At 42.9% G+C, this 26,847-nt stretch overlaps 1 protein-coding gene across 1 annotated transcript; it reads right to left on the bottom strand.

Moving 5' to 3' along the window:
• Positions 1-1,767: 1,767 nt before the first annotated feature.
• On the bottom strand, positions 1,768-19,155 carry LOC117046256 (lipase member M-like). Its single transcript, XM_033148054.1, has 9 exons — positions 19,132-19,155; positions 18,152-18,266; positions 16,862-17,060; positions 7,665-7,774; positions 6,895-7,031; positions 4,768-4,926; positions 4,430-4,501; positions 3,236-3,301; positions 1,768-2,151 (listed from the first exon to the last, which is right to left on the bottom strand). The coding sequence occupies exons 1-9, from the start codon at positions 19,153-19,155 to the stop codon at positions 1,900-1,902; spliced, it is 1,134 nt and encodes a 377-aa protein (XP_033003945.1). The 3' UTR covers positions 1,768-1,899.
• Between the last annotated feature and the right edge of the window lie 7,692 nt (positions 19,156-26,847).

Raw genomic sequence — 26,847 nt, 5'->3', positions numbered from 1 at the left:
CTCTGGAGCCCAACTGCCATTTCCCAGGTAAGCTACACCTATTGTGTGGGCTGGGTAGTCCCTCCCCTTACCTGGCCAGTCCCCTGGCAATGCCTCCCCCAGGCGGGATTGGGCGCTGGCTGAGGTAGGCAGATACCACAGGTATCCAGCCTGGGGAAGGCAAAGCCAGCTCCAAACTAACAGGAGCCGCTCTGAGATCCAGGGGGCTGCACGCGACCACGCAAACATTGCCCCCCCCCATTTGATGTGTGGAGCGGTCATTATTGCATATTGCTTTATCTGATATAAGTTGTTTATTTTAAAGTTATTGTGACATTTTATATAGGATCTGATTGTTACTATTAATACTTGATGTTTTATTATTGTTGTTATTGTTGTTGTTGTTGTTGTTGTTGTTGTTGTTGTTTGTGTTGGAAGCCGCCCAGAGTGGCTAGGGCAGCCCAGCCAGATGGGCAGGGTATAAATAAAATATTAAATAAATAAATAAGGATAAGGAGAGGTGGAAAGCAGCGTAAGAGAGGGGAGACTCACAATGCAGAACACACAAAAACCAAGCCTAATACAGTCTGAAAGGTTAAATGTGATTAAAGTGAAACATTGAAACATTATTAAAATAATAAAAATATACACCTGGGGTCTCTAATTCTTATATCATCTATATTCTTCTGCCTGTGTGTATTTGTGGTATATAAATATCAGCTGTTCACACACACACACACACACACGTTATTGTTTAAAGGAAGATATATCCTATAATCCCTGTGGCTGCCAACAAATTCAACATTACCTGCTGCTCTGAACTGCAGGGCCAAAGGAGGGCCCTTGAGAGTGGTTTTGTGCAGGGATAACCAAAGAAGGATGACAAAAACACCAGAGTGATCAATTCCAATGCTTTATTGTAAGAAGGAAGCATAAACTCTTAGCACAGCCTGCAGAGCCTCACTGCCTTTGCAGACACAGGGTGAAGAGCAGCAGCAAGAAGCCCTCATGACTTGTCTACAAAGTGCTAACAGTGCTAATATGTTAAGCATTATTTATACACAAGGCAAGCTACATAAGATGGAATCAATAGCCTAATTAACTCATCCATGGCTTAGAGGCCCCTTCTCAACTCTCATTCAATCTCAGGGAATAACTGGCAGACAGGCAGCATGAGAAGTCTCTCCTCTCCCAACTAGCTGAACCAAAACTAAGCCTTCAAGGCAGATAAACCTATGAGCTCATTCTTGTATCAAATAGCAATTAATCTCAGAGTCATCTTAACTACCAAGATGACATTCACCAGTCTTCCAGAACAGTCTCACTTTTGGTTCAACACAGCTGCATTTAAAAAGAAGAAGAAAAAAAAGATCTAATATGAAGGTATCAGTAATGTATTCAGTCTTTTATAATTATAAAGAATAACAGAAACGAAAGAGATCGTTTATAACTAACTTTGGCATAAGAATCCTTCAGGGTGAGTGGGAAGGAAATTTGGCCTCCAAATTGGAGAGAATACAGGCTTCCTTTCAGAAGCCTATCCTTTCCTCCCCCCCCCAACCTCCACCCTGACTTCAGCTGATTTATTACTATCCACTATAGATTGTGTTCAGAAGAATTTTTTAAGATGTTGCGGGAAATGTAAAAATTAAAAAGTTCACATGAAATAGAAAAGGTGTGCAACATGTCATCATGTGGGGGAACTTTGCAGATCAGATTGAACTTAAAAATGAAAATTAATGCCTGTAATATAAAGCTTGTTGGACCAGCAGCCGATTAAGATCACCGAGATTTGCACACTCTCCCACCAAGGTGCTTTGTTCTATTTTTATATAAAAATCAATAGGAGTACAACAACACCTGACTTGAATTACTCTTTGAAAACCAGTGGAATTAAAAAAAAAACTGTCTCCCCCCTCCCTAAAAATCCCAGGTTTCTAATGGGTTTCTCTTCATCATATCAAGCACTTCTGAATAAAGGCGTTCAGGTGCATCAAGTCCCCAGAGGAAATTAAAGTGGCTCCAGTCAGGAAAGCACTTGTAGTGAATGAGATTAGAAATTCGAGGTATTAATTTTGCATTGTCCTTTGGGCGAGACAACCAGTCTTGCCCCCCGATCCACACAGCAGTTGGCACAGTCATATCTTCTATTTTATAGAATGGCGGAGTTTTCTGGAAGGGAACATTGTCAGACTTTAATTAGTGAACTGCCCACGGGACACTCGGTATATAAATGCCAAAAGCAAATGAATAAATAACATGTTCCGAGTACTGTAAACTTGAATAAAAAGAAGAGCGAGAAAAATAAGTTTCAAAGAATTTGGAAACATGCAGCAGGTTATATATTATATTCAAATACAGAAAAGCACCACAACTATAGTGGGGAGGGGCAATGCACTTTGGGCAAATCCCCTTGTTTGGTAAAATCTAAAATGAACCAACATTCAAAATTACCAAAGAAATTTAAATTTAAATGTTTCTCCTCAGGGGAAAGTTGTAGAGAATATGAAATGAAGCTAAGACAGTTTGACAAGGGGGGAAATCTATACATTTACCTCATCTTCTGCAATAGTTTTGCTACAGTGTTGACAATCTGATGAATTAAGAGTAAGGGATTCTCACATGTATGTAGCAAGAATGCCATACAGTCAATTCCACATTTCCGTGAGGATTACATTCTGCAGCACTGCAAAAGCCTGCAAACACCACATTCGCTCCTACCAAACCTCCTTGCTCAAAGCAAACATTCCAGGATAACATCTAGCTATATCATAGCTTTCAACTTTTCCCTTTTCTTGCGAGGAATCCTATTCGGAATAAGGGAATTTCCCTTTAAGAAAGGGGAAAAGTTGACAGCTATGAGCTATATTATAGAGATGCTTCTCAGTGTGCTAGGCATTGTTTTCTCCATCATCCTAAAAAGGTAAAGGGACCCCTGACCATCAGGTCCAGTCGTGTCCGACTCTGGGGTTGCGGCGCTCATCTCGCTCTATAGGCCGAGGGAGCCGGTGTTTGTCCGCAGACAGCTTCCAGGTCATGTGGCCAGCATGACAAAGCCGCTTCTGGCGAACCAGAGCAGCGCACGGAAACGCCATTTACCTTCCCAGCATCTCCAATTCACCTTTTTCCATTCAAGAAGTCCAGCATGTACAGCCAGAAACCCCCAATGCCATTGTACAGGGATGGGGGGGGGGGGGGACTTGTGCCATTCATTTACCAACACTAATGTAAGAACAACAACAAAGCACATCCTTGCCTGATGGTATTTTTCTTCGTTCTTGCAGCCGTAGTCAAAATATTTCAGTTCCCCTGTTTTTGCTGCCTATAAGGAATAAAATTTAGTAGACATTATATTTATAAAACATACGGCTATGTGAGCAGTCAGCAGGCTAATTTGCACATGTCTCCAAGAAGGTGGAGTTTTTTAAGATGGATGACAATTGAATTGAACAGACCAGTTCTAATGGCTGGAACTGATTTATTTTTTCTGATTATACCAAAAGTTGCATTGAACTTGCCTGGTGCAGTTTTTCAAGCTCTGAGAAGACAATAATTGTCAGGTCAAAGATGAAGACCAGTTGAAAGCTTTCAGCTGTTTCAATGTGACCTGAATTGTAGAATAACAGTTTGCCATAAATACAGTGGTACCTCTAGTTATGGACTCGATCCGTTCCGGGGTGCCATTCGCACCCCGAAAAGTCCGCAACTAGAATGGCACTTCTGCCCATGCACACGGCACGATAGAGTGCTTCTGCACATGCGTGAGACATGCAGAGTGCTTCTGCACTTGCGCATGTGGGGAAACCCGGAAGTATACACTTCCGGGTTTGCCGCATTCGTATCCTGAAAAAATGCAACCGGAGACTGACGTACAGTAACAAGAGGTACGACTGTATTGGTTTGTGTCTTCAGAACCATGGGTGATGTCCTGCTAACAAAATGCATCTTCTCTGCCTCCTCTTTCTCATTACAGCCTAGGTGCTTCTAGGTGCTTCAACTAGGGCCAGGGCTTTCTCGGTGTTGGCACCGACTTGGTGGAACAGTCTATCACAAGAGACCAGGGCCCTGCGGGATTTGGCATCTTTCCGCAGGGCCTGCAAGACGGAGCTGTTCCACCTGGCCTTTGGGTTGGTTTCTGTTTGATAGTTATGCTTCATTCTTTTATTGGTGGGCTATTTGGAAATGAGACTGCAGTTTTAATTTTGAATTTTTAAATTTGTATTTTAATCTGTATTTTAAATTGATTGTTTTTTATGTTTTTGCTGTGATTTTAATTAGTGTTAGCCGCCCTGAACCCGGTTTTTGGCTGGGAAGGGCGGGGTATAAATTATTATTATTATTATTATTATTATTATTATTATTATTATTATTATTATTATTTAGAATAAAAATCACAACCTCAGCTGATTATTATTTTTAAAAGAAGTACACATTGCTTTAAAGATGTTACCTGACCCCAGTGTACAATATTTTTTACAGATGTAAAGTCTGGAAAGTGAGCCTGGTAAACATCAACTCGGCTCTGGAAAAAAACATTTTAGAAAGGAAAACAGTTAATGTGGCAGATACAATGAAGAAGGGCCAACAAGTGTGAGAAACAAAAATCAGTGCATATGCTAAGAAGAGGCCTTGAAGTCTATCCAAGTCAACCCTTATATTTACGGTATCTTTTTAGAACAATAACAGAATGAAAAAGTACCACAATCAAAAGGCCTGTAGTTAAGAGATTAAGAATGGGAAACCACAAGCCAAGGGGCCAGAAGTAAAAGAGAGAGAAAACAATTAAAGATACATACATACCACATTTAAGCTGTTCTTATTGAAGCCACCTATAAGGTAAAGGCCTTGGGCACAAATGTTTTGTACTAATTGGTTGCTGCAAATCTTAGCAACTAATGCTCTCAGACTTCTACTTAATAAGCGGAATTCTTTCGTGCCAAATATAACCTGTGAAACATTAAAAGAATTGTGAACTTAAATTTATGTCTCTGTTCTCTTGCACTTATATTTCTCATATCACACTCATGTGCCCAAGTGACAAATCTAAACATATCTGCAATGAATAAAAATACATATACAATTTACCTGGAAGTAAGCCCCACTGATTCTATAGGAGATACTTCTGAGTAGACATGGTTAGGATTGCATTGTTGGCTAGCCCAAAACATTTTGGCACCTGAGAGGCGAATCACAAAATTCCCACCTCCACCAGGGAAGGAGTGAGAGAAGTTCTACATCAGGAACAAGGGGGGGGGGATAAAGATCTACATCAGGAACAAAGGTGGGAGGAGACCTGCAGTAGCTCCTCTTCATCAAGAAGCTGCTGTAGAGGTGGGACTGGGGGGGGGGCTGCCAAGGAAGCGGCAGATCCAGTCTCCAAAGAATACGCCACAGCTGACATTGCCACTGCAGTGGCGACGGCAGGTGATGTGTTCCTTGGAGGCCACATCTGCTGACCCTGTGGATCCTGCCACCTGAGGCAGTGACCTCACCTTATCTCATGAGTGGGCTGGCCCTGATAATAAGTCACAGCAAAGAAACACAGGGGAGATTAGGTCACACGAGTCAACACAAACACACAAATTGAAATATTATATTGGGGATTATAGAGCTGTGTGGACTAGGCCTTGCTCCAGATGCTGACACACATACAGTGACCACACCCCGCTGTCCGTGCCTCCTATGGTACTGCCAACCATTTGAAAGAGCATTTGTTGTTACTATTATATATATATAATAATACAGCCATATACACCTTATCCTCACATGGCTGTCTGCCCTTTCATTTGCAGATCAGGTGTGGCAGGACCTAGCTGCCTCATTCAAGCAAAATATTCAGCAATGAGTTTTTCGGGGCGTGGCAGGGTAAACCAGCTTTTTTCCTGGCTGACAGAAACTGCTGAATGCTTGGTTCCTTGAAGAGAAACCACCTGCATTTAGCTCTAGTTGATGCCATTCTACTCTGTTCTAATCCTCATTTCCCACTTATTGCGTGGTATCTTATAGCCAGCTCGAGCTCCAGTAAATTTTTAAGAGCTCCGCTTGGTTTTTCCTCCACCCTCAACAAATTAATTCCAATCCCCACCCACAAACATTTGCGTTGGGCCTCCATTTGCATGTCCTCCATATAAGGTTGCCAACCCTCCAAGGTTTGGCCTGGAGTCCTCAGAGGTTACCTCCAGGTGTTTCCTGAGGCAAGTGCTGGAGATTTGAAACCACATTATGACTAGTGCTGCTAAGCCTTTTAAGAAAAGAACATAGCTACAGGGAGTTGTTGAACACCCCACCTGTTGGCCAGGGTGGCAAAAAGAGAAAAGAGAAACATGGAAACCAGTCCTGGTTAATTGTTTCAAAAAGAAGTAATGAAACTAGAAGAGGTGATGAGACAGCCTTAGGAGGGACAAAGAGAAGGAGCTGGGCATTAATTCATTGAGATTAGCTTTGGGGAGTCATTCATTCCCACCAATAAATCTGGTGAGAGGAGTTGTAGTGGAGAGGTAACCTAGAATGAGCAGTCCCCTGTATGTGGCCCCTATGACAAAGTGTGCAACAAATGTTGGACCAAAAGTCATTGGGATTGCAACATGGGGCAATCATTTTTCCCACCAGTCACGGTCCTGATCTTGTTTGGGTCCCCTGTTCTTACTTGCATGTTAACTGCTTTCATGCAATTAACATCATTTTTTAAAATTTAGCTCATTTTCAAAAAGGGTTATTTGACGGCTTCCTGTTTGCCTCTCATAAAAACATTATAGGACACATTATAAACAATTTGCTGTTACGGCAAATTTACCATTTTTGTATTATCAAGCAAACTATGCAAGCAGCTTGTCTAAGAAAACTGCTTTCTGTAAATTCACATTGTGAGAAAAAGCTGAATGAATCCATAAAGAGCAAGAGCAATGCAACTGATACCTTTATAAGAAAATCAGGAAAAAATAATATCTGGATTACTGGGCCTTTGCTGTTCTGAAATGTGTACGCAGGAGCAAAAACAAAGAATAACTTGATTTTTTCAGCCACCTCTGGCATCATAGAAAAGGCTATGAAACCTGCAAAAAAAAAAAAAAATTATTTACAACGATAAGTGGGGAAAACATAGGAAGGAAAGACTCATTGTTCAGAAAGGCAAAGGTACAGAATTCATTCAGTTTGCCCTGACAAGAAAAAAAGTTCTTATTTGGGAATTGGATGCCTAGTTGTGGGCAAATGTGCATGCAGACTTGCATCACACAGAGATTTGTACCAAGCCATGATGCACCAAATGTGATCTCCACATACTACAGGGTATTGCTGCAGATGCACATTAATTACCATTGATGCTCACAAATATTAGCTCTGGGGCTCACGGTTGGGGTCTTGAACATACTAACAAGCTCATCATCCCAGTGATGGCAAAAAAATTCTAGATTGCAGAGATATCTCTAAGAATTGTATTTCCAGACTCGGGTACCAACCAGCTTGTGCAACTGGCTCTGTGGGTACCATATCTAAGAGCTGTTAAAGAATGGTTGAAAGGAACTTCTGCAATCACATCAATCACATTGAATCAAAACCTTGTAAGGACAATATTGAAGGAATTTTTTTTTTACAAAAGAAAAAGATAGCTTTTGGCTTGCTGAAGCCAAATAAGGAGGATATTAAAAAAAAAAAGATGACAGCCCTTATGTATATTTGAAACTTACCTAAAGTAGCACCTTGAGAGTGTCCAACATAATAGATCTGCTTTTGGCCATTTTCCTGCAGAATGTAGTCTATCATGGCTGGAAGGTCATAGAGGCTCATTTCATGAAAGCTGAGAAGCAGAAACACAAAGTTGGGCATATACCTGTACTGCTGGTACACAAGATGTCTTATCATTGATTAAAACAGCAGCATTTCATATACATGAACAGTGTGAGCTGACCATTCATGGAACTCAAGACGCAGAAATCTCTTATGTTTGTAGTCGTAAACCATGTGTATTTATTTCCTGCAGCTGAAATCTAACATAAACTCCAGAAATAGATTGACAGTTGGGGAGCAGCACCACTAGCTTCCTGGCAGGTGGGTCACTGTTTCTTACTGGGTGGGGCAGAAGTCAGTGTGGCTCAAATGCACTGGTAGAGCCAATCCGGCAGTTCTGTAGTTACCTGTGTACCATGTCACCTCCCCCTCTTCCTCCTGGTAAGTATCAGCAAGCCACCGGCCAGGTAGCTCACTTAGCTGCTCAGTCCCGCCCAGCAAGCCACTGTCGGGGTTTGGGTGCTGGAGCTCCTCGTGCACAGCCTTGGACTGGTTATGCACGAGGTACCAGTTGCGGGGAAAGCGGCCAGCGTTCCGCGTGCTTTTGAGCACGGTCGCCGGCCAAGTCTCACAATCTGAAGGAAGTTGAGTAAGCCAATTGATGACTCCGAAGGTGTGTGAGTTCCTAATTGCCTTCTTAAGGAAAAGTTGCCTCGTGAAATAAAATATATATATCCTGACTCTGAATAGATGGACCAACTTAAAGAAATTAAAAAAAATTCTACTTTACTCCTTTTTTTTTCCCCAAAGGAAGACAGACACCGGTTGTATCTTTAGTGGCTTCGGCAGAACCCGCATAGGCTCGTCCCCTAAGCTAAGTTCTCCTAAGCTTAAAGTCCCTGCGCGCCCAATCTTCCGCGAGGCTAGCTAAATAAAACTAAAACCGAAATATCTTCCGCAATTCTAGCCCTAGGCTAAACCTAAAAGAAAACCTAACTAAGGCTAAACCGAATGATCTTCCGCGATCTAACTCTAACTAAAAGAAAAACCCATCCAACCCATCCAGCCCGCTCCTAATCCCTTAAACTAAACTTGACTTCAACTAAAACCCAACTAAAGCAAAATGGAAAGAATGCACGAACGTGCCTAACCCAAAACTGAACGTGCCTAAGCGGGGGTGCCTCTGCCTTTTATTAGGGAACAAACGTGACATCATCATCAATGCCTCAACCAATAAAATCACTGTTGCTGCCCTCCAAAAAGGCGGGAAGCAAGTTTAACGCTCATTAACAACTTTGAACATGACCGGAACTATAAAATAAAGGCGGATTAATCTCATAAGTGAACCACACTATTCATTCATGCTTTCACTTTCGCTTTTGTGCGTAGTTATACAAAAAATAGATCTCGAAAAACCTCATTAAATAACTACATAAATATGAATCCATGGCGGATCCGTGAAACGTATTCCGACATATCATCTTTCTTTTTTTATTTTAAATTAAATTATTTTTGTTTTAATTATATAAAGAAAGAAAAGTTAAAGATGTCATAAGCATTTGTCCTGACATAAACATTACCATTTGTTTTGATATAGACTTTGATATAAACACTACCAACATTATCAACATTCACCTTTTCATAGGAGGAAATACTTGTACAATAATGTAGCAATAAAATCATGAAAATAACAAACCACTGGCTGAACATAAGAAGTGATCGATCCGATACACTATAAACTTTCTAGGCATATATATCATGCAGCGTAAAACAACAAATCACCTCATAAGCATATATACTTTCGCGTGCAGCGTAAAACAACAAATTACTTCCCAAACACAAGAGAGGACCTGATACAGGTCCAAAATTAAAAATAACGGATAACGACTGCCCAAACATAAGAGAGGTCTCGATAACGGGGAACTAGGGTCCGATTCCAGAGAGGGGATTTAAGCCACCTAAGTAAAGGTCTTCCAGCCATGAGAAAGGATTTAAGCCATCTACGCAAGGGTTTCCAGCAAAAACGAGATGGGATTTAAACTACCTGCATAAGGGTCTCCCATCAACAGCAGGAAACAGAGTGAAGGGAAAAGCTGGGAACCTGGTTTACTGCCAAAGGTAGCATATAGAGGGGGTTTTTTCAAAAGAAAAAAAGGGGTACCAAGAGGGTAGGATGCCACCAGACTTGACATATATACTTTGAACAAATCCGAGAATGACCAATTCTTTGACCAAAGGAAAGCATTTCAAATAAGGTATACAAATATCAAAACACACAGTTTAGACTACAACTCTTGTAAGCACAACGTGGAGATTCAGGATTCTTGAAATTGAACATATATGCATGAATATGTCTATGACTAGAACTGCACAAAGACGATGTTTTGACCTTACATAAACATTTCCATATCATCAAAATTGTGACGCTCTAAATGGAAACCATTTCAGAAAAGCTTTGTAAATATAAACATCCATATCATTAATTACCAAGCTATATTGAAAACACATGTAACATGCGAGGCGGATATTTCAAGAAGCATACAAAATTGAATATGCAATTTTTGTAAATACAACAAAGTACAGGACAGTTTTAGAACTGCAAAATACACTGGAGAGGAAAATGAAGACGATGAATGAGTTGCCGGTCGTCTTCTACTCAGGTTTATACGATCCTGGAGGTCAGGAAAAGTTCATGGAACACAGGAAAAGTTCCTGAATAAAGTTCTGCATACGAGGGATACAGGAACACCTGTAGAGGAAAGAAGGTTAAGCAAGCAAATCATAGCGATCTGCTAGTGAGTGTGAGAAAGAGTGAAACTGGAACAAATCCAGGCAGCCAGGAACCAGAGGCCGCCCAGAAGCAAACAAAAGGCCTAGGCAGTAGGAGGGTAAAGCAAACTGCCCAGAACTCAACTGGTGCTGTTTGTTGAGCACTTTTGAAAAGTTGCTGCACTTGACAGGAAGTTGAGAAGTTAGCGAGTAGCTAACAACCAGAGTTAGACATCACGGCTTGCGATGAAAAGGGAGTATCGAGTTTCACGCAAGGTTAGTCCAGCGTGTTTCTTGAGTGAAGAATGGGAGTTGAACACACAAACAGGTGTGGGAAATAGGGGTTCTTTCCGCAGAAGTAAGGACAGTCCTCCGCTGAGAAGGATTAAGCAACAAGGGGCTACCGTTGAAGATGCAGGTTGGCAAGTACCACGCAAGGGTTACCTGACTTGACTTTCAGATGAAGAATTCCTTGCGGAAGACAGTACTCCTGAGCACAAGGAGGAACCGCCTGAAGAGCCTGTAGTGGAGTTCTTGGCTGATGCAGGAAAAGATACTCCAAAAGAATACCTGGGGAGATGCGGAGCATATTTGCAACCAGGTAGAGAGCAACAGAAAGCAGGTGAAAAGGGTTTGCGGTTTTGGTTGGAAACAGGTATGCTGCAAGAAGTGATGGCAGCAATCTGTAGACACGGTGAGTACCATTCAAAATCAGCCAACAGAATGCCCATGCGAAAGACAGCACGGAACATAGCAAGGAACGTCCCATGGTTGGCGATTGGATCACTGAAACAAAGGAAAGTTTCAGCGGCGTGAGAGCGCTTGAAGATGCTGCTGAACAGAACTTGTAGACAGGAGAATTCACCTTACCAAGCAGTGAAACTCTCCAGGAGAACTTTGCAATAGGCTTTCTGCAAGGGACAGTTTTAAGACTATCAAGGGAACGCTCTAAGGTCAATGACTGTGGAGCTTTATCCATGAGGTACTGACGGAGAGTAAAGGGTTGCACATGATCCTGGTGTAGCAGCTCTTTGATTAGGGCCTCTGCTGCAGCGAGCTTTTCTGACGTCAGCGCCCATTGGTCGACCCATACAGGGGGTCCTTCCTTCCACGTGAGTGGAAGAGCATGTACTGGCGCTGATGCAAAGGCCCACATCAAAAATGTGTATGGACAACAGTTCTTGCTTTAGACAATAAGTCTCTACCCCAAAGGGTGATAGGCACATCCATAACAAGTGGACGGAGCTGCACCATGGAGCCTGAGTCTGACTGGAAGGTAATCGGATGCACGCTCTGGTGGGCGGGTTCGAAACCTCCGACTCCGAAGACTTCCTGGGTGACAGTCGTTGCCCACTGGTCAGGCCAATCCTTTCTGGCGATCACTGTGACATCTGCGCCTGTATCAAGAAGACCCTTAATCTTTCGTCCACCCATTTCTAAGACGAGATGAGGGCGTTCTTCTGTAATCTTGATTAGCGCCATTGCTGCCTGAGGAGGCAAAGAGTCTACAGGAGCTGTAGGCGTAGAAGTAAGCAAATAGAGTCTGGCAATTTCCAAACCTTTTGTTAGGACACAAGGAACTGTTGAGAATCCTGGAATCAGCAACTGCGATGAATCTGTAATTCGAACTAGGCCTGCAGTCAGTGTGACTGTGGCAGGGAGGCGATCCATCCTAGGCAGAATAAGGCAAATCGAAGTGTCTGGGAATGGACCACGAATAGATGTTGGCAATTGCTGAGCAAACCATGGATTTGAAAAGTAACAGTCCTCTGTTAAGAAGAGTGGTATACCTGGGACAGAAGAAGCTTCTTGTTCCTCATTGGCAGTGTCTGAAGACATCTTTTTGGCTTCGGGTTTTTTGCACTGCTGAAGTTGGCAACTTTGAAGCTGCTTGGCATTGAGTTGGCAAACTTGAGGTTCTTCCGTTGGCAAGAGTTGCTGATGCTGTTGAACCTGCTGGCATTCAGTCAGTTGTGCATCAAACTGGTAGGATGGAACTTCTTCTTTGACACAAGGCAGTCGAAGTTGTTGTTCATGATAATTGTTTGGTTGTGGCGGGCTGAGCTTAAAAGCTGGAGGTGACACAAAGGTGTGGGCATTGTTAACTGGAGTGATGTTTAAGCTTCCACAAGAGGGAGCTGGCTCACTCACTTGTATTCTTTGGCCACATGGAAAGTGATCATCAGCTGGGTTGCAACTTGAACACTGCTGTTTCACCAAGGGCAAATGTTCTTCAACGATAGGTTGACCTTGATTTAAAGGTGAATAAAGCTCAGATGCTGCAAGGTTGACTTCAGTAGGATGTCTTCTCAACGCTGAAGGCAATTCTGCGATCAGAGACTTGACTGTGATTGCTTGCTGTGAAGCGGGGGTAACATCAGTAGGAACTGAAAGGCGGTTAGCAGGAGGTGAACTGAATGCTATGTTCTCTACTGGAACCCTTTGAATAGGTAAGGCAGACGATGAAACCTCTGGAACCTGAATGTCTGATGAGGTCACATCTTTTCTCTGGACATCTGAAGAGTAGACATCTCTCTGGATCACTCTCTTTTCCTGATGACCTGGATAAGGAGTAGCGTTGTTCATCTTTCTGGGATGGTTGACCTTCATGATGTTCTTGAGCTTGCACCCTATTGTTTTACCGGGGCCGGGGCACGGCCCGCAGAACCGTTTCCCTGAACTGGAGATGAGGTAGGTGATGTATTTTGTGGATTCAAACGACAATCATTCGCCCAATGAAATCCTTTTTGACAGATGGGACATCTCTCTGGCGGCTTGGCAGAAGGCCTTGGTGTTGCCGTGCACTGCGACCTGAAATGTCCATCGCCTCCACACCCATAGCACTTCTTGACTGGCGTAGAGCTGTCTTGACGTGACATCTGTACCGCAGCTGCCAAGAGTTGTGCTTTGTAGGAGTGGGTACCAACATTCTGGCAGACGCGTAGCATCTCAGTCAATGTGGCATCTGGACGAGCTGCAACTGCTGTTAGGGCATTTTTGCAGTCATCGTTGGCATTTTCAAAGGCAAGTTGTTTTGTCAGCATGTTTCTGGCATGACGATCTTCTATCTGGCGTTCCACTGCAACAATCAGGCGATCCACGAAGTCCCCATAAGGCTCTTTTGGACCTTGCCTAACTGCAGCGAATCCTGATACTGAGCTGGCATCTGTGCGGTTGGGTAATCTGCGCCAAGCTTTGACTACGATGTCTGCTATGGTGACGAGTGCAGCATCAGGTATGGCTAGCTGTTGATTGAGATTAGAGTAATGTCCTGATCCTGTGAGCATATCTTCTGTGGCGAGTGGCGTTGCACGTCTGGCTGCTACTTCTTTCCACTCTTGCAGGCACAGAAGAGCATCTGTAGGCGACAGGAAGGTGCGAAGTATCAACTTCCAATCAGATGGCAGAAGTCTACTAGTGGACAGTCCTTCAAGTAAACTTCTAGTGTAAGGAGCTTGAAGTCCATTTTCGCGTATGGCTTTTCGCAGTTCACGTAGTGTTTCAAAAGGGATGGCTTGATATCTTGCAGGTTGTCCTCCATTGGCACGAATCACTGGAAAGATGTGCATTGGATCAGCACTAAAGTCTATTTGTCCCAAAGCTGCTTCCAAAGCTTGAGTTCTGCAGATGGGTTGCATTGCTGTTGGATCTGTAGGTGGCATCAGTGAGTTTAAATCTTCTTGATGCTTTCCAAATGATGAGCCACTAGATGGTGCTAAAGAGTCTTTGACATCTGGATGCCTTGAAGATGGCTGACTATGAAGACAAGATGGCTGACTTGAAGTTGGATGAAGACAAGATGGCTGACTTGAAGTTGGATGAAGACAAGATGGCTGACTTGAAGTTGGAGCATAAGGTTGTTGGCTCTGTACTGCAAGTCCTGGCATCTGGATCATCATTGTTTGGCTTTGTTCTTGTCTTGGAATCTGCATTGGCATCGGAGGTGCTGAAGGGTTGGTAAATTGCTGTTGTGCTGCTTGCATTGAAGCTTGGATTGCTGTTGATTGGAAATCAGCTTGCTGCAAAACTGGAGCTGCTGGCTTGAGCGCGGCCTGCAGGGCAGCAGGGTTTGCTGGCAAAAAAGCTACTTGCTGCTGCTGCTGCTGGATCACTGGCAAAAGCGCGGCTTGCGATGGAGGAAGCGGGACCGTTGCTTGGAGCGAGGTCCGCGGCTGCTGCTGACTTGAGATCGCTGGCTGGTAAAAGGCCTGCGATGACTGCTGAGCGACTGGCGGTGGGGCAGTCCGCGGCGGGGCTTGAAAGGCCGACGGCGTCTGCTGCACCGGCACAGGCGGCAATGAATCTGGCAATGACAAATTGGACAAGGGCGAGTGCGTGTACGACAATGGGGCCTGAACTGGCTGCTGCGAGGGGGCCGAAAATGGCACAACCGCAAGCGGCAGCACAGGGGCACTATTAAGAGCAGTATTTCCTAAATTCACTGTTCCATTAAGCAAAACATTTCTTGGAGCGATTTGTTGAAAGCAGTTTCTTACTTTGCTCCATACCAATTGTACAGGAATTCCGATTTTCGGGTTGGCCATAAATTCTAACCCGATCCTTTCCCATGAAGCTAGATCTTTCGTTCCCTCCTTAGGGACCCAAGGGCAAACTTCCCCAATAGTTTTAACTAAAAGCTCTACTTCTGATTCAGAGACAGGGTGACCATTTCTTTTCAAGAGGTACAATAAATCTTCACAAAATTTAACTCGAGCAGTTGAGAGTGAGGAGCCCATTTTTAACACCTTTTCCAAAACTTTTCCTCCCCCACCCGTAGGCTTCTACTAGGGGACACCGGTCCTACCCGTAGGCTTTAACCGAAAAACCTGGCACCCGTAGGCTTTAGCCAGAAAACCTCCACCCCCACCCGTGGGCTTCTACTAGGGGCTACCGGCCCTACCCGTAGGCTTTGACCGAAAAACCTGGCACCCGTAGGCTTTAGCCAGAAAACCTTCCCTCCCACCCGTAGGCTTTTTCGGGAGACACCGGCCCTACCCGTAGGCTTTGACCGAAAACCCTGGCACCCGTAGGCTTTTGCCAGAAACCCTTCCCACCCGTAGGCTTTTTCGGGAAGACCTTACCCTGCCCGTAGGCTTACACTAAACTCCTTGCCGCTCTACCCGGGGACCCCTTGGGGCAAATTTTACTCTATTTTTGGGCAAGCGGTGGATTCGCGCTACTGCAGCGAAATCCTGGAAAAACCGGGCCGTTATACCTCACCTCTCAACGTCTGTTTCCGAGCCACTTCCGATATGTTGCCTTTAACCGGAGTCTTCGTGGAAGCGATTTTCGACTACGCTTCGCCTCACACGGGGCACCACTTGTCGGGGTTTGGGTGCTGGAGCTCCTCGTGCACAGCCTTGGACTGGTTATGCACGAGGTACCAGTTGCGGGGAAAGCGGCCAGCGTTCCGCGTGCTTTTGAGCACGGTCGCCGGCCAAGTCTCACAATCTGAAGGAAGTTGAGTAAGCCAATTGATGACTCCGAAGGTGTGTGAGTTCCTAATTGCCTTCTTAAGGAAAAGTTGCCTCGTGAAATAAAATATATATATCCTGACTCTGAATAGATGGACCAACTTAAAGAAATTAAAAAAAATTCTACTTTACTCCTTTTTTTTTCCCCAAAGGAAGACAGACACCGGTTGTATCTTTAGTGGCTTCGGCAGAACCCGCATAGGCTCGTCCCCTAAGCTAAGTTCTCCTAAGCTTAAAGTCCCTGCGCGCCCAATCTTCCGCGAGGCTAGCTAAATAAAACTAAAACCGAAATATCTTCCGCAATTCTAGCCCTAGGCTAAACCTAAAAGAAAACCTAACTAAGGCTAAACCGAATGATCTTCCGCGATCTAACTCTAACTAAAAGAAAAACCCATCCAACCCATCCAGCCCGCTCCTAATCCCTTAAACTAAACTTGACTTCAACTAAAACCCAACTAAAGCAAAATGGAAAGAATGCACGAACGTGCCTAACCCAAAACTGAACGTGCCTAAGCGGGGGTGCCTCTGCCTTTTATTAGGGAACAAACGTGACATCATCATCAATGCCTCAACCAATAAAATCACTGTTGCTGCCCTCCAAAAAGGCGGGAAGCAAGTTTAACGCTCATTAACAACTTTGAACATGACCGGAACTATAAAATAAAGGCGGATTAATCTCATAAGTGAACCACACTATTCATTCATGCTTTCACTTTCGCTTTTGTGCGTAGTTATACAAAAAATAGATCTCGAAAAACCTCATTAAATAACTACATAAATATGAATCCATGGCGGATCCGTGAAACGTATTCCGACAAGCCACTCCTGATAAGCCCCAGTGATTCATTGCCTGACAGTAATAGACAACTGCATATGCATTTCAAAAGTCCCACCCCCAATTTGTGAGGACCTACCTGAAATTCCAGAATTCCTGTTGCAAGACTGAAAGGTTCTGGTGCTTTCTCGACCAGGATGTTCCTCTAACATTCCCAAGCCAAACATCGTAACCAGCATCTGCCAAGATGAAGCCCAAACTGTTATTGGGTATATTGGAGACCCAGGTGCTACTTTCCATTATTAATCCAGGAATCACCAAGACAGCAGGTCTGGAACCTGAAACAGATATAAAAAAATTAACTTTCGTAAGAAAGACTGCAGCACACTAGGATGGCCATGTGGCCTTCTTTGCAGAGGACAGCCCATCGAGACCATATAACACCGGTCCGGAAAGACCTACATTGGCTTGCAGTACATTTCCAAGCACAATTCAAAGTGTTGGTGCTGACCTTTGAAGCCCTCGGCCCTGTATACCTGAAGGAGCATCTCCACCCCCATCGTCCAGCTCCGAGGGCCTTCTGGCAGTTCCCTCACTGAGAGAAGTGAGATTACAGGGAACCAGGCAGAGGCCTTTCTCGGCAGTGGCGCCCGCCCTGTGGAACGCCCTCCCATAAGATGTCAAGATGAAAAACAACCATCTGACTTTTAGAAGACATTTAGGGAAATTTTTAATGTTTGTTCTTTTATAGTGTTTTTAATATTCTATTGGGAGCTGCCCAGAGTGGCTGGAGAAACACAGCCAGATGGGCTGGATAAAAATAATATATTATCACATTTATTATTATTGTTGTTGTTGTTGTTGTTGTTGTTGGAAGGTCTGGCAGAGGGCTATCCTATATTTGAAGGCACCCTCTGTTTGTCCAGTACAAGCCTAGTTTCAAAGAGAAAGCAAGGACTTTGAAGTTTCTCCATCAACAGTTTGCACCCAGACAGCAGACTGAGCAGGCATACAGGTCACCTGAACACAATCTTCTCCACTGTATATTGTATTTATATTTAAATTATAGGAATTATATCTAAATTTGCACCTGTACACATAAAGTAGCACACATACATTTTATGCTGTGGAGGGGTTGGGCTCCATAAGTAGACATCCTGCTGCACATCCCCCCAAAAATTCTCATTCCTATATTTTACTATCTAGAGTTGTCTGTGAGATAATGCAGCACGTGGGCTGGAAAGGGACTCCGACCTCTGCTTTTAAGGGACTGAAGGTGGAAAGACTCTGGTTTGGTGTTCTTGGAAATAAACTTCTAAGAAACAGCCCTGCCCATAAGATTTCTACTTCATTGCTACTCAGATAGTGTTGGAGAATGCATGGGGCTTGCTATTACATATTCATTTCTTCTTTCACATTGGAGACCCACCATGTTTGCCTCCTCTGCCATAAGGAATTCTGTTCATGGTTAAATAATAGCCGTCAGCTGTCAGGATGTTATCATGGACCTCACTTGGATAGTCCCAGCGACGGATGATTCCATCCTAGATAAAGGAGAAACAAAATTTTCTGATATGAAGTACTTTCAGGAAGGTTGCCTATGCTTCTTGGTCCATTGTTGTTGTGGGATTTAAACTAGTTAACTGAAAACCAGAATTCAGATTTTAGCTCATTTTCACATATACGCACTTTCAACTTTGGGCAGAATAGGGGACAAATATGGAATAGTATAAAAATTCATAATGTAATGCAATAAGGTTATGTAAAGGATTGTCTCCAAAGCAGCCTTGAATGCATCCCACTGTGAACCAGTTTGTTTTTTATTGATGCATGTATTGTGTATGCATACTAATTGGCACTTTTCTCAGCAAAATGCACAGCAGTGCTGTCTCCAAGCTTGAAGCAAATTATGCTCACCCCACCCCAAATCGCTGTGCAGAGCAACAGGAAAAAACTCCAGATTCAAAAGGCACTGAATTCTGCTTGCAAATGAAGGATTGAACTGCGCTTGCAATGCTTCCTTTGCAGTTTCAAATTCAAGCCTCAGCAACATCAAGCATGGTAAAGGTGGCCAATTCATGCTTCACCCAAAATGGCCTGGCAGGCCAGCCACTAAGGCCTGGTAAACCTAATTAGGTTTGTGGGCCAGAAATTTCCCATCACTGTATTTGGAGAAACAGGGGGAGGGGACACCCTCAGGTTGCAGATTCTTGGGGGACAGCTGGCAGTTGGAGGACAAAGCTGCCAAACAGATGAAATCCCATTTGCTCTGTATCTGCACATGAAATTGTTGATTGGTTCAGCCAGCAAGATGCCCTGAGCTATACCTGCATCAAGCATTTATTTTTGTATACAGAACCAAGAAATTAGTCATTCAAGAAACATGCACCTTTCAAACGCACTACCAACCTTGTATATTTTCTGGTTGAACATTTTCACCCAATACTAAGTACTCTAAGGTGGCAAAATCCTATATGTAGGGAGGATGAAACTGTAAATAGAGTCAAGCAATATCATGCTCTTTTCACATCCAGAGATATACTTACAGTATTCAAAAATTGCTCTGGATTTGGCTTGTTTAACACTTGGAATTCTCCTGAAGACACAATTCCTTCAGTCATGTACACCAACACAATCATCAGCCACATTTTGATTCTCTGTAAAAAGTAAATAAATTAATGGGTCACCCATAAACAGACAACCAACTGGGTGCTCCTTCATTTGAAAATCAACAACACAATAGGAATAGGCACCTGGAGCTGCTCGTGATATTGAACTGAATGGAGAAGGCCTGTTCCTATTAAAATGTGAACCAAACTTAATTTGCTCCCCCATCCCACCATGCAGAAGCTTCACTAAAAATAGTGTATCAGCCAACTGCCTTTAGTAATCTTTTATCAGGAAGGGCCTTCCTTGAGGAAGGACATAGCTCAGTGGTAGACCATCTGCTTTGCATGCAGAAGATACAGTCTTTGGCACCTCCAGGTAGGGATGTTAAGATTACCTGTCTGGAGAGTCACAGCCAGTCAGAGTAAACAAAACTAAGCTAGACTGACCAATAACCTGAGTAGTATATAAGGCACCATCCCATGTTTCAGGTCTACCTCCCAACATTCTCCACCATATAAATATCATGCCCCATCTCCATATTAGCAGACCATCTACCAACTACTGTTCCACATATTATCTGGTGATAACTCTCCTATCCCTGTTTCAGCAGAGGACAGGTACATTTACAAATTAGGACCAGGTCTACACAAGGCAGGGAAGCTTCTAAAGGATAGGGCCCTTGCCCTTACTTCATCCCAAAGCAAAGACTTCATTGGCATTTCCCCTTCATAGTTGACTTGCCAGCAGCAACCCACTGCTGGTAAGGAACGTCGGGATATGACATCACCTGGAAGTAGTTTCCAAACAATTCTGAATTGTGAGGCTTCTCCTCGCAATTCTTCCAGCAGGCCATCGGTTCCTCTTCCTCGTCACAGTGCTTCTAGAGAGCTGGGGGAACAAATCTGCCAAAAGTTCCCTGCCCAGCCCCCAGCTGGTCCTGATAGTCCCTAGGCAGCTGTATCCTTAGAGGGCATTCCTTTGTTGGTATTCATAATAGCATAATCCAAGATCTCGGTCATTAAATAATTGAAGCAAAATCTCCAGGCAAGTTTTCAGTTGCGGCTGAGTTGCAAGCAGAAGATTCCATGCTCAATCCCCGACATCTCTAGTCAGGCCTAGGACAGTTCTCTAGCTGGAACCCTGGTGAAGCACTCCTAGTTATTGCAGACAGTACTGAGTTAAATGGACCCGTGGTCTAACTCAATATAAGGCAGTTGCCAAGGTACCTAAAAAGGGGTGGTGCTAGTTTTTTTTTGTTTTGGCCAGCCTGCCAAGGATTAATTGACAACACAGAAATATTGTTAGTGACTGGTTCCTCTGGTTGGATACGTAAAACTCCTTCTGTCAGCAAGGTGCTATATTGTTCTTTGTCAGCATTTGAAGCCATTGGCAAAAAGCCAATCCTATTTCAGACACCCAATCACACCCAAACTTTTAGAAAACCTGTATACTCTGGGATGCATGCCATTTGCTACTTCACACACTGTTATGCTTCCTGTGATTGATTTGCAAGCCTTGAGATTCCCACAGTGCATGCTGCAGTACCATGCACAAGAAGCCAAAATCTTCTAGGCTCTATTTGTATGCGGAAAATGTGTTTTCTGACCATGTTCCAGCATCTCAAGACCATTGCTGTATCCAGACCTGCTCCTTCTTAAAATCTTGAAAGGTAATATTGCTATGGCTTCATTCCGCACATGCATCCCTCCTGTACTGATGATAAGCTGAACCCAAATTTTCATACAGTTGAGGTTCAGCTTTTAATGGCTTCTGCTTCCATTATGGCTCCCTGCTGCCACCACTGTTCCCTTCTGCTGCTGTCCTAAACTTAAGTGCTGCTGATAAATTGTAGTCACTTTCATACAAACGCTCTCTCTTATTATTCCACAAAACAACAGATTTTCTAATATATAATGGAATAGATCCAGCAACCCCACTATCCAGCGTTAATTTTTAACCACCCGCACCCTTTATTTCCATCAAAAGCATTCCAAATACACACCATATGTGCTGAAATTCACTCCTTCCACACTTCTTCAGTACGAAGTGGCTGTGACCCTGGGAGCCGGAAGTTGTCTATAGTTGTTTAAAAAAAAACAAAAAACCCTTCTCATCCAGCTGCTCGTGGTATTTTTGCAAGCCAGGAAAGTGACAGAACACTTCCACTCCAGATCTTTGCCAGAGGTAGTTGTAGCTAATATCACAAGTCTACATTCACTTGCCAAGTTCTGCAGGATCTGCTAGACATCTGAATGTGCAGGTTCTAATATTGCTCAGGTGTTAAAGCAAAAGGATATTAAGGAATGCATGATCATAGACTATTACACTTTCAGAACATGCAATTATACTGCATACATCCCACCCATAAAGTGCCTTGATGTATCTTTTCATTAACTGCACATTCATTTTAGCTACCTTACCCCCAAAGCCCAATATGATGGAATTGCATACACATAATGTCTCAGCTATATTCTTTCTTTCCTAAGTGGCAATTTCATTCTTTAAAAAACAACACTCTGGTTCACTCTTGGATAGGAATGGGGAGCCTGTGGCCCTTTGGATGTTGTTGAACTATAATAACCATTATCTCTGGACTTTCTGGTGGAATCCAACAATTACAGTTGTAATCTAGAAGTAGTTCAGGTTTAGAAACCTGACATTCCTGGTTCTATAGCCTCTGGATCAACTGGTATGCCTTTTGAATTCTCATCTCAGAATAGTGGGGTTGCTGAATTTATCTCATTATGTATTATGCCCTGTGTGCAGGGCAGCTGTTTACCAGCCCCATCTGGTATGCAGGCTGAGACCCTATCTGCCCATGGACTGTCTCGCCAGAGTGGTGCATGCTCTAGCTATCTCTTGCTTGGACTTCTGCAATGTGCTGTACATGGGGCTACCTTTGAATGTGACCCGGAAACTACAACTAATCCAGAATGTGGCAGCTAGACTGGTGACTGTGAGAGGCCACCTAGACCACATAACACCGGTCCTGAAAGACCTACATTGGCTACCAGTAAGTTTCCGAGCACAATTCAAAGTGTTGGTGCTGAGCTTTAAAGCCCTAAACGTCCTCGGTCTAGTATACCTGAAGGAGCGTCTCCACCCCCATCGTTCTGCCTGGACGCTGAGATCCAGCGCTGAGGGCCTTCTGGCGGTTCCCTCGCTGCGAGAAGCAAAGTTACAGGGAACCAGGCAGAGGGCCTTCTCGGCAGTGGCACCCACCCTGTGGAATGCCCTCCCACCAGATGTCAAAGAGAAAAACAACTACCAGACGTATAGAAGACATTTGAAGGCAGCCCTGTTTAGGGAAGCTTTTAATGTTAGACAAACTATTGTATTTTAATATTTTGTTGGAAGCTGCCCAGAGTGGCTGGGGAAACCCAGCCAGAGGGGTGGGGTATAAATAAATTATTAAAATAAACAAATTAAGCTAAACCAGTAGAGGATCAATTGTATACCGTATAAGCATAACCAGGAAACTGGAGGTGTGAGAGTTCCGTCATTTATTCACTGCACTTTCTGCAATGTACATGTGACTTGCAGGATGTAGTAGGCAAAATAATAATCTGGAAGTAGAGATAGAAGAGAGATTCAATTTAGTTCAAAGTGAAAACAAAATCTATAAAATCCGTACTTTCCAAAATAATATGCGGACTGAAATACAGTTATCCTCAGAATTCCAGTTTTCTAATCAGTGTTTACAAAAATGCATATATTAGGAAAGTGTGCATAAAAATGAAAATATTAATGAAAATAGCATATACAAATGCATTATATTGCTTGTAAATGTGCTTACATTAGTCAAAGCTACATGAAAAAGTGTTTATTATGAGAAGTTTGCCCTAAAATGCTGGATAATTTTCACAAGGACTATTTTTAAAAATCACAAATTGCTGCAGAGAAATGAATTTAAGATTGGAAACATGGGAAACTGGGATAACTGATATCAATGGATCCTTCCATTCCTATCTGGAAGTTATGGAAGCCTGAAGTACCCTCATATCATACAGAATATGACTATGCGAGTTCTCAGCCTCTTTCTTAGCTGATAATATCATCATGGCAATAAAAAAATTGCTTGAAAAAGACACATTATATTCTAGGATTATTGGGTTGGATCCAGATTTAGGCATGCTTAGAATAGACGCACCGAAAACAACTGGTCACATCTAACTTGATTTCAGTGAATTTCTGTTTCATGCAACGCTCCGAAGTCCGACTGGAGAGGTGGTCGGCTGGAGCCTTCTCTGCATGGCCCTCGCTCTGCCCCCCAACCAGCAGCCAATTGGCTAGCTGAGGAGGGGGCGGAGCGACAGCCAGCAAGCAAAAGGGGGTGTCACCTGGGCTAGGGAAGCCCGCGCCGGGTCGCAAACCCCACCCACCGCTTTAACGGGTTAGCGGTAATTAACGCAACAGGGTAAGTGGGATTAGGAGTATAGTCTAAAGCTGGCTCCAACCCATGTTGTTATCCCCTTTGATAATTTTGTATAATTGGTGAATAAAAGCTACTAGATAGGAAGGTGCTGTTATTTGTCCATGTCTCAAATAAAGAACCATTGGAAGGTTGAGGACGCATGCAGTACATAACTATGTCTGGAATAATGCACTAGCTGAGAAGCTGAGCAAGCAACTTCAATCACTGAGATGGCCAGTCTGAGGATTGTTTTGTGGGTCAGTGGAAATGGCTTCATTCCATGGGTAAAGAGACCAAAGGACACTGTAACACTTTTTTCATGGAACTCTATGGCATGACCTGTTTGGGTGAAGAAGAAGAAAAAGGAGGAGGAGGAGGGGGGGAGATTATTTTGAACAAACTAATCAAATCTGAAATATAATATGTCATGTGATGCACTGTTGTTGTAGTGGTTGTAGTGTTTGTTTGTTTGTATGTTTTTTTAAAAGAAACTTGTTTTATGTTAAACAATTAGTTGAAAAGAAATAGAACCACCCAATTCTTTCTTAAAAACAAAACATTTTTTATTAATTTTCCAATAAAAACAGCCAATTAACAAATCCATCAAATCATGATCATAATCCAATTAAAAACAATAAACTAAAATTTAAAAACAACCAAATTGCAATCCTAATTATTAATTTTTCTGGGCTTCCCATAGTCTGGACCTCTGAAGTCTGGACCTCTCCAATATTTTCCCCATAGTCCCCATAGTCTGGACCTCTCCAATATTTTCGTTCCTGCCTTCTTCTTGTTGTTCTCATATTTTCCACATTCCGATCTTAATGCTTTAAAGTTCTCCATCCCTGGCGATGCGATTCTCAATCACGTCAGAAATCATATATCCTTTCATCCATTGGGTACAGATTTATTTGTGTATATATATTTTTTCAACTGTCTATTTGCCATCCAATTCTAATTAACATTTAAAGAGACCACATATGTGTTTTCTTGAGATGATGTGCAGTGCAATTCTATACATGCTTACTCTAGGAACATGTTTATAGGCTTGCAGGCCTATTAAGGAGAGAAGTATAATTGGGAAACATACTGAACAAATTGCAGTCTGTGATGTGTGATGCATTCATTAATAGCTCGTTCAGGCTTTGTTATTTATATTACTTATTTTTTATCATTCTGCAGTTTGAAGAGTCAGGTTCCGTAGCCTGTTTATAGCAGAACTGTGCAATCCAATACTGATTTGAGTAGAATTATGATTTGACAAATTTGGAATTGGGCAGCTTATGAGTTGCGTCAGATTTGTGCAGTTTGCTGTAGCAGATTATTGGTTTTGGGGCTAACTTAACTGTTTTATGTGGACTTGTGTAATTTGAAGGATTGTGCAATTTTCCATACAGTGCGGTACACTCTGATGTGGTTTAAAATTGGGAGCTTTAACTTCGTTTCCAGTGAGGCTATACAATCTTCCATATAGTCGGTGTAATTTCATTTGTATGGCGCTAGGACTGTGCAACTTTTATTCAATTAGAATTTTCATCAGTTTGTCCCCAATCACTTCAAAGAAGTGATGAAACTTAAAAGTTCTCACTGATAGACTGGAGAAAATTTTGTGCAGGTGTATTGTTCCCTTCAAATAAAAAAGGATTGGTTTTCTTTTATTTATATTTAGTCTTCCATTCCTTTGATCCTGCATACTAATGCTATATAAAATTAAACACATAACTACAACTCAGCAACTTACATGACAACACCATATTCTGAATAGACACATGGCTTCTCATTGCAGAGAAACCTGTTTATTGGGCCAGGAGTTCCTCTTGCTAAATGATGTCATTTTGCATCTAGAGCTGCAGGGTGATCTCGTGCCTTGTAATTAAACAAAATATCAGCATATTGGATTATTGTAGGTGTGGCAGAATGGGGAAACTCAAGGAAGCCTTCTTGCACCTTGCCTTGCACAACTGCTGCACAACAGTGTTGTAGGGATGTCCAATTGGTTCTTAACAATCTTATACTCACTTCTTAACTTCCATCTCAACCCACAGCCAGGAAGAAATCTGGGGGTGCTTATTACTACCTCTAAGATCCTGGAATAACACTCCCTGCATTTCTAAGCCAGATCCCTTGCAAACTACTCAGAGTGTAAAGCCAGCCCATGGTTCTCTGAACTCTTAGAAGTTAGAGGAGCCTGCTAGTCTTTAACAACCCTGATCCTAAACTCCTGTAGCATCAACCCAAGTGATCTAAGCCCGTGGAAGATTACACAATCTTTGAGTTTGGCAAGCATATACACTCTAGTCCTCCAAATAATATGAATGAATGAATGAATGAAACTTCATTTGCGTCAGCCATCGGCCATAACAACAAAAGAACATTGCAATATGTACAGAACAAAATAAAAAGTCGATTATAAAAACACAGTTTGGGGTCCTGAGTCAGCAGTCAGATAGTGGACCTTATTCTGATTGCCCCAGCTTACAACCTTGCAACCTTTGCTGTCGTCTGCTCCTCTTGATCTGCCAGGAGAAAGGAAACTGTGGCAGTGGTTGAGTGACCCGGAAATATTAAACTTCATTAAGAAAATAAAGAAAGTGAGAAGGTGGCAAATGGACAAAACAGTATGCTGAAATAAGGGAGACTTGGGGAGACAATTACACACATCCTTTCTTAGATAGCTTGACCCAAGCAGGAGAAGAAAGTGCCAGGGAAGCCAAGGACATGAGCTATTTACTTTCTTCTGCTGCCACCTACTGACTTGTCAAGAAAATGAATAGCAACATATTACTTCCATAGTTCCAGTTGCAGGTAGGTAGCCGTGTTGGTCTGCCATAGTCAAAGGAAAATAAAATAAAAAATTCCTTCCAGTAGCACCTTAGAGACCAACTAAGTTTGTTCTTGGTATGAGCTTTCGTGTGCTCTGAAGAAGTTTGCGGCATTCAGGAGTCGATTTGTTCAAGAGCCAAGCTGTTTGATTACCAAGGTACCACTGTATATGTATAAATAAACTATATATCGTGAGGACACCACAGTCTCTGCTGTGCCACATATCCAAAAGAAAACACAAACCCTGGGTCAGCTCCTGGAACCCCTGGAATCTTGCA

Source organism: Lacerta agilis, chromosome 5, assembly GCF_009819535.1.
Source record: "Lacerta agilis isolate rLacAgi1 chromosome 5, rLacAgi1.pri, whole genome shotgun sequence".
In the NCBI taxonomy this organism is placed as follows: Eukaryota; Metazoa; Chordata; class Lepidosauria; order Squamata; family Lacertidae; genus Lacerta; species Lacerta agilis.
The sequence above is the reverse complement of the archived record's forward strand: the minus strand, read 5'-3'. Positions and strand labels throughout refer to the sequence as shown.

What these genes read in the sequence shown, in the direction of transcription:
- LOC117046256 (XM_033148054.1), bottom strand. Translation starts at nt 19,155, where the DNA reads ATGTTCAACCAGAAAATATACAAG. An exon ending in TGGCAGAGGAGGCAAACATG is followed by an intron (nt 17,061 to 18,151) that starts GTGGGTCTCCAA and finishes TATCTGTTTCAG; the next exon opens with GTTCCAGACCTGCTGTCTTG. An exon ending in TTCCTGATTTTCTTATAAAG is followed by an intron (nt 4,927 to 6,894) that starts GTATCAGTTGCA and finishes AATGTTTCACAG; the next exon opens with GTTATATTTGGCACGAAAGA.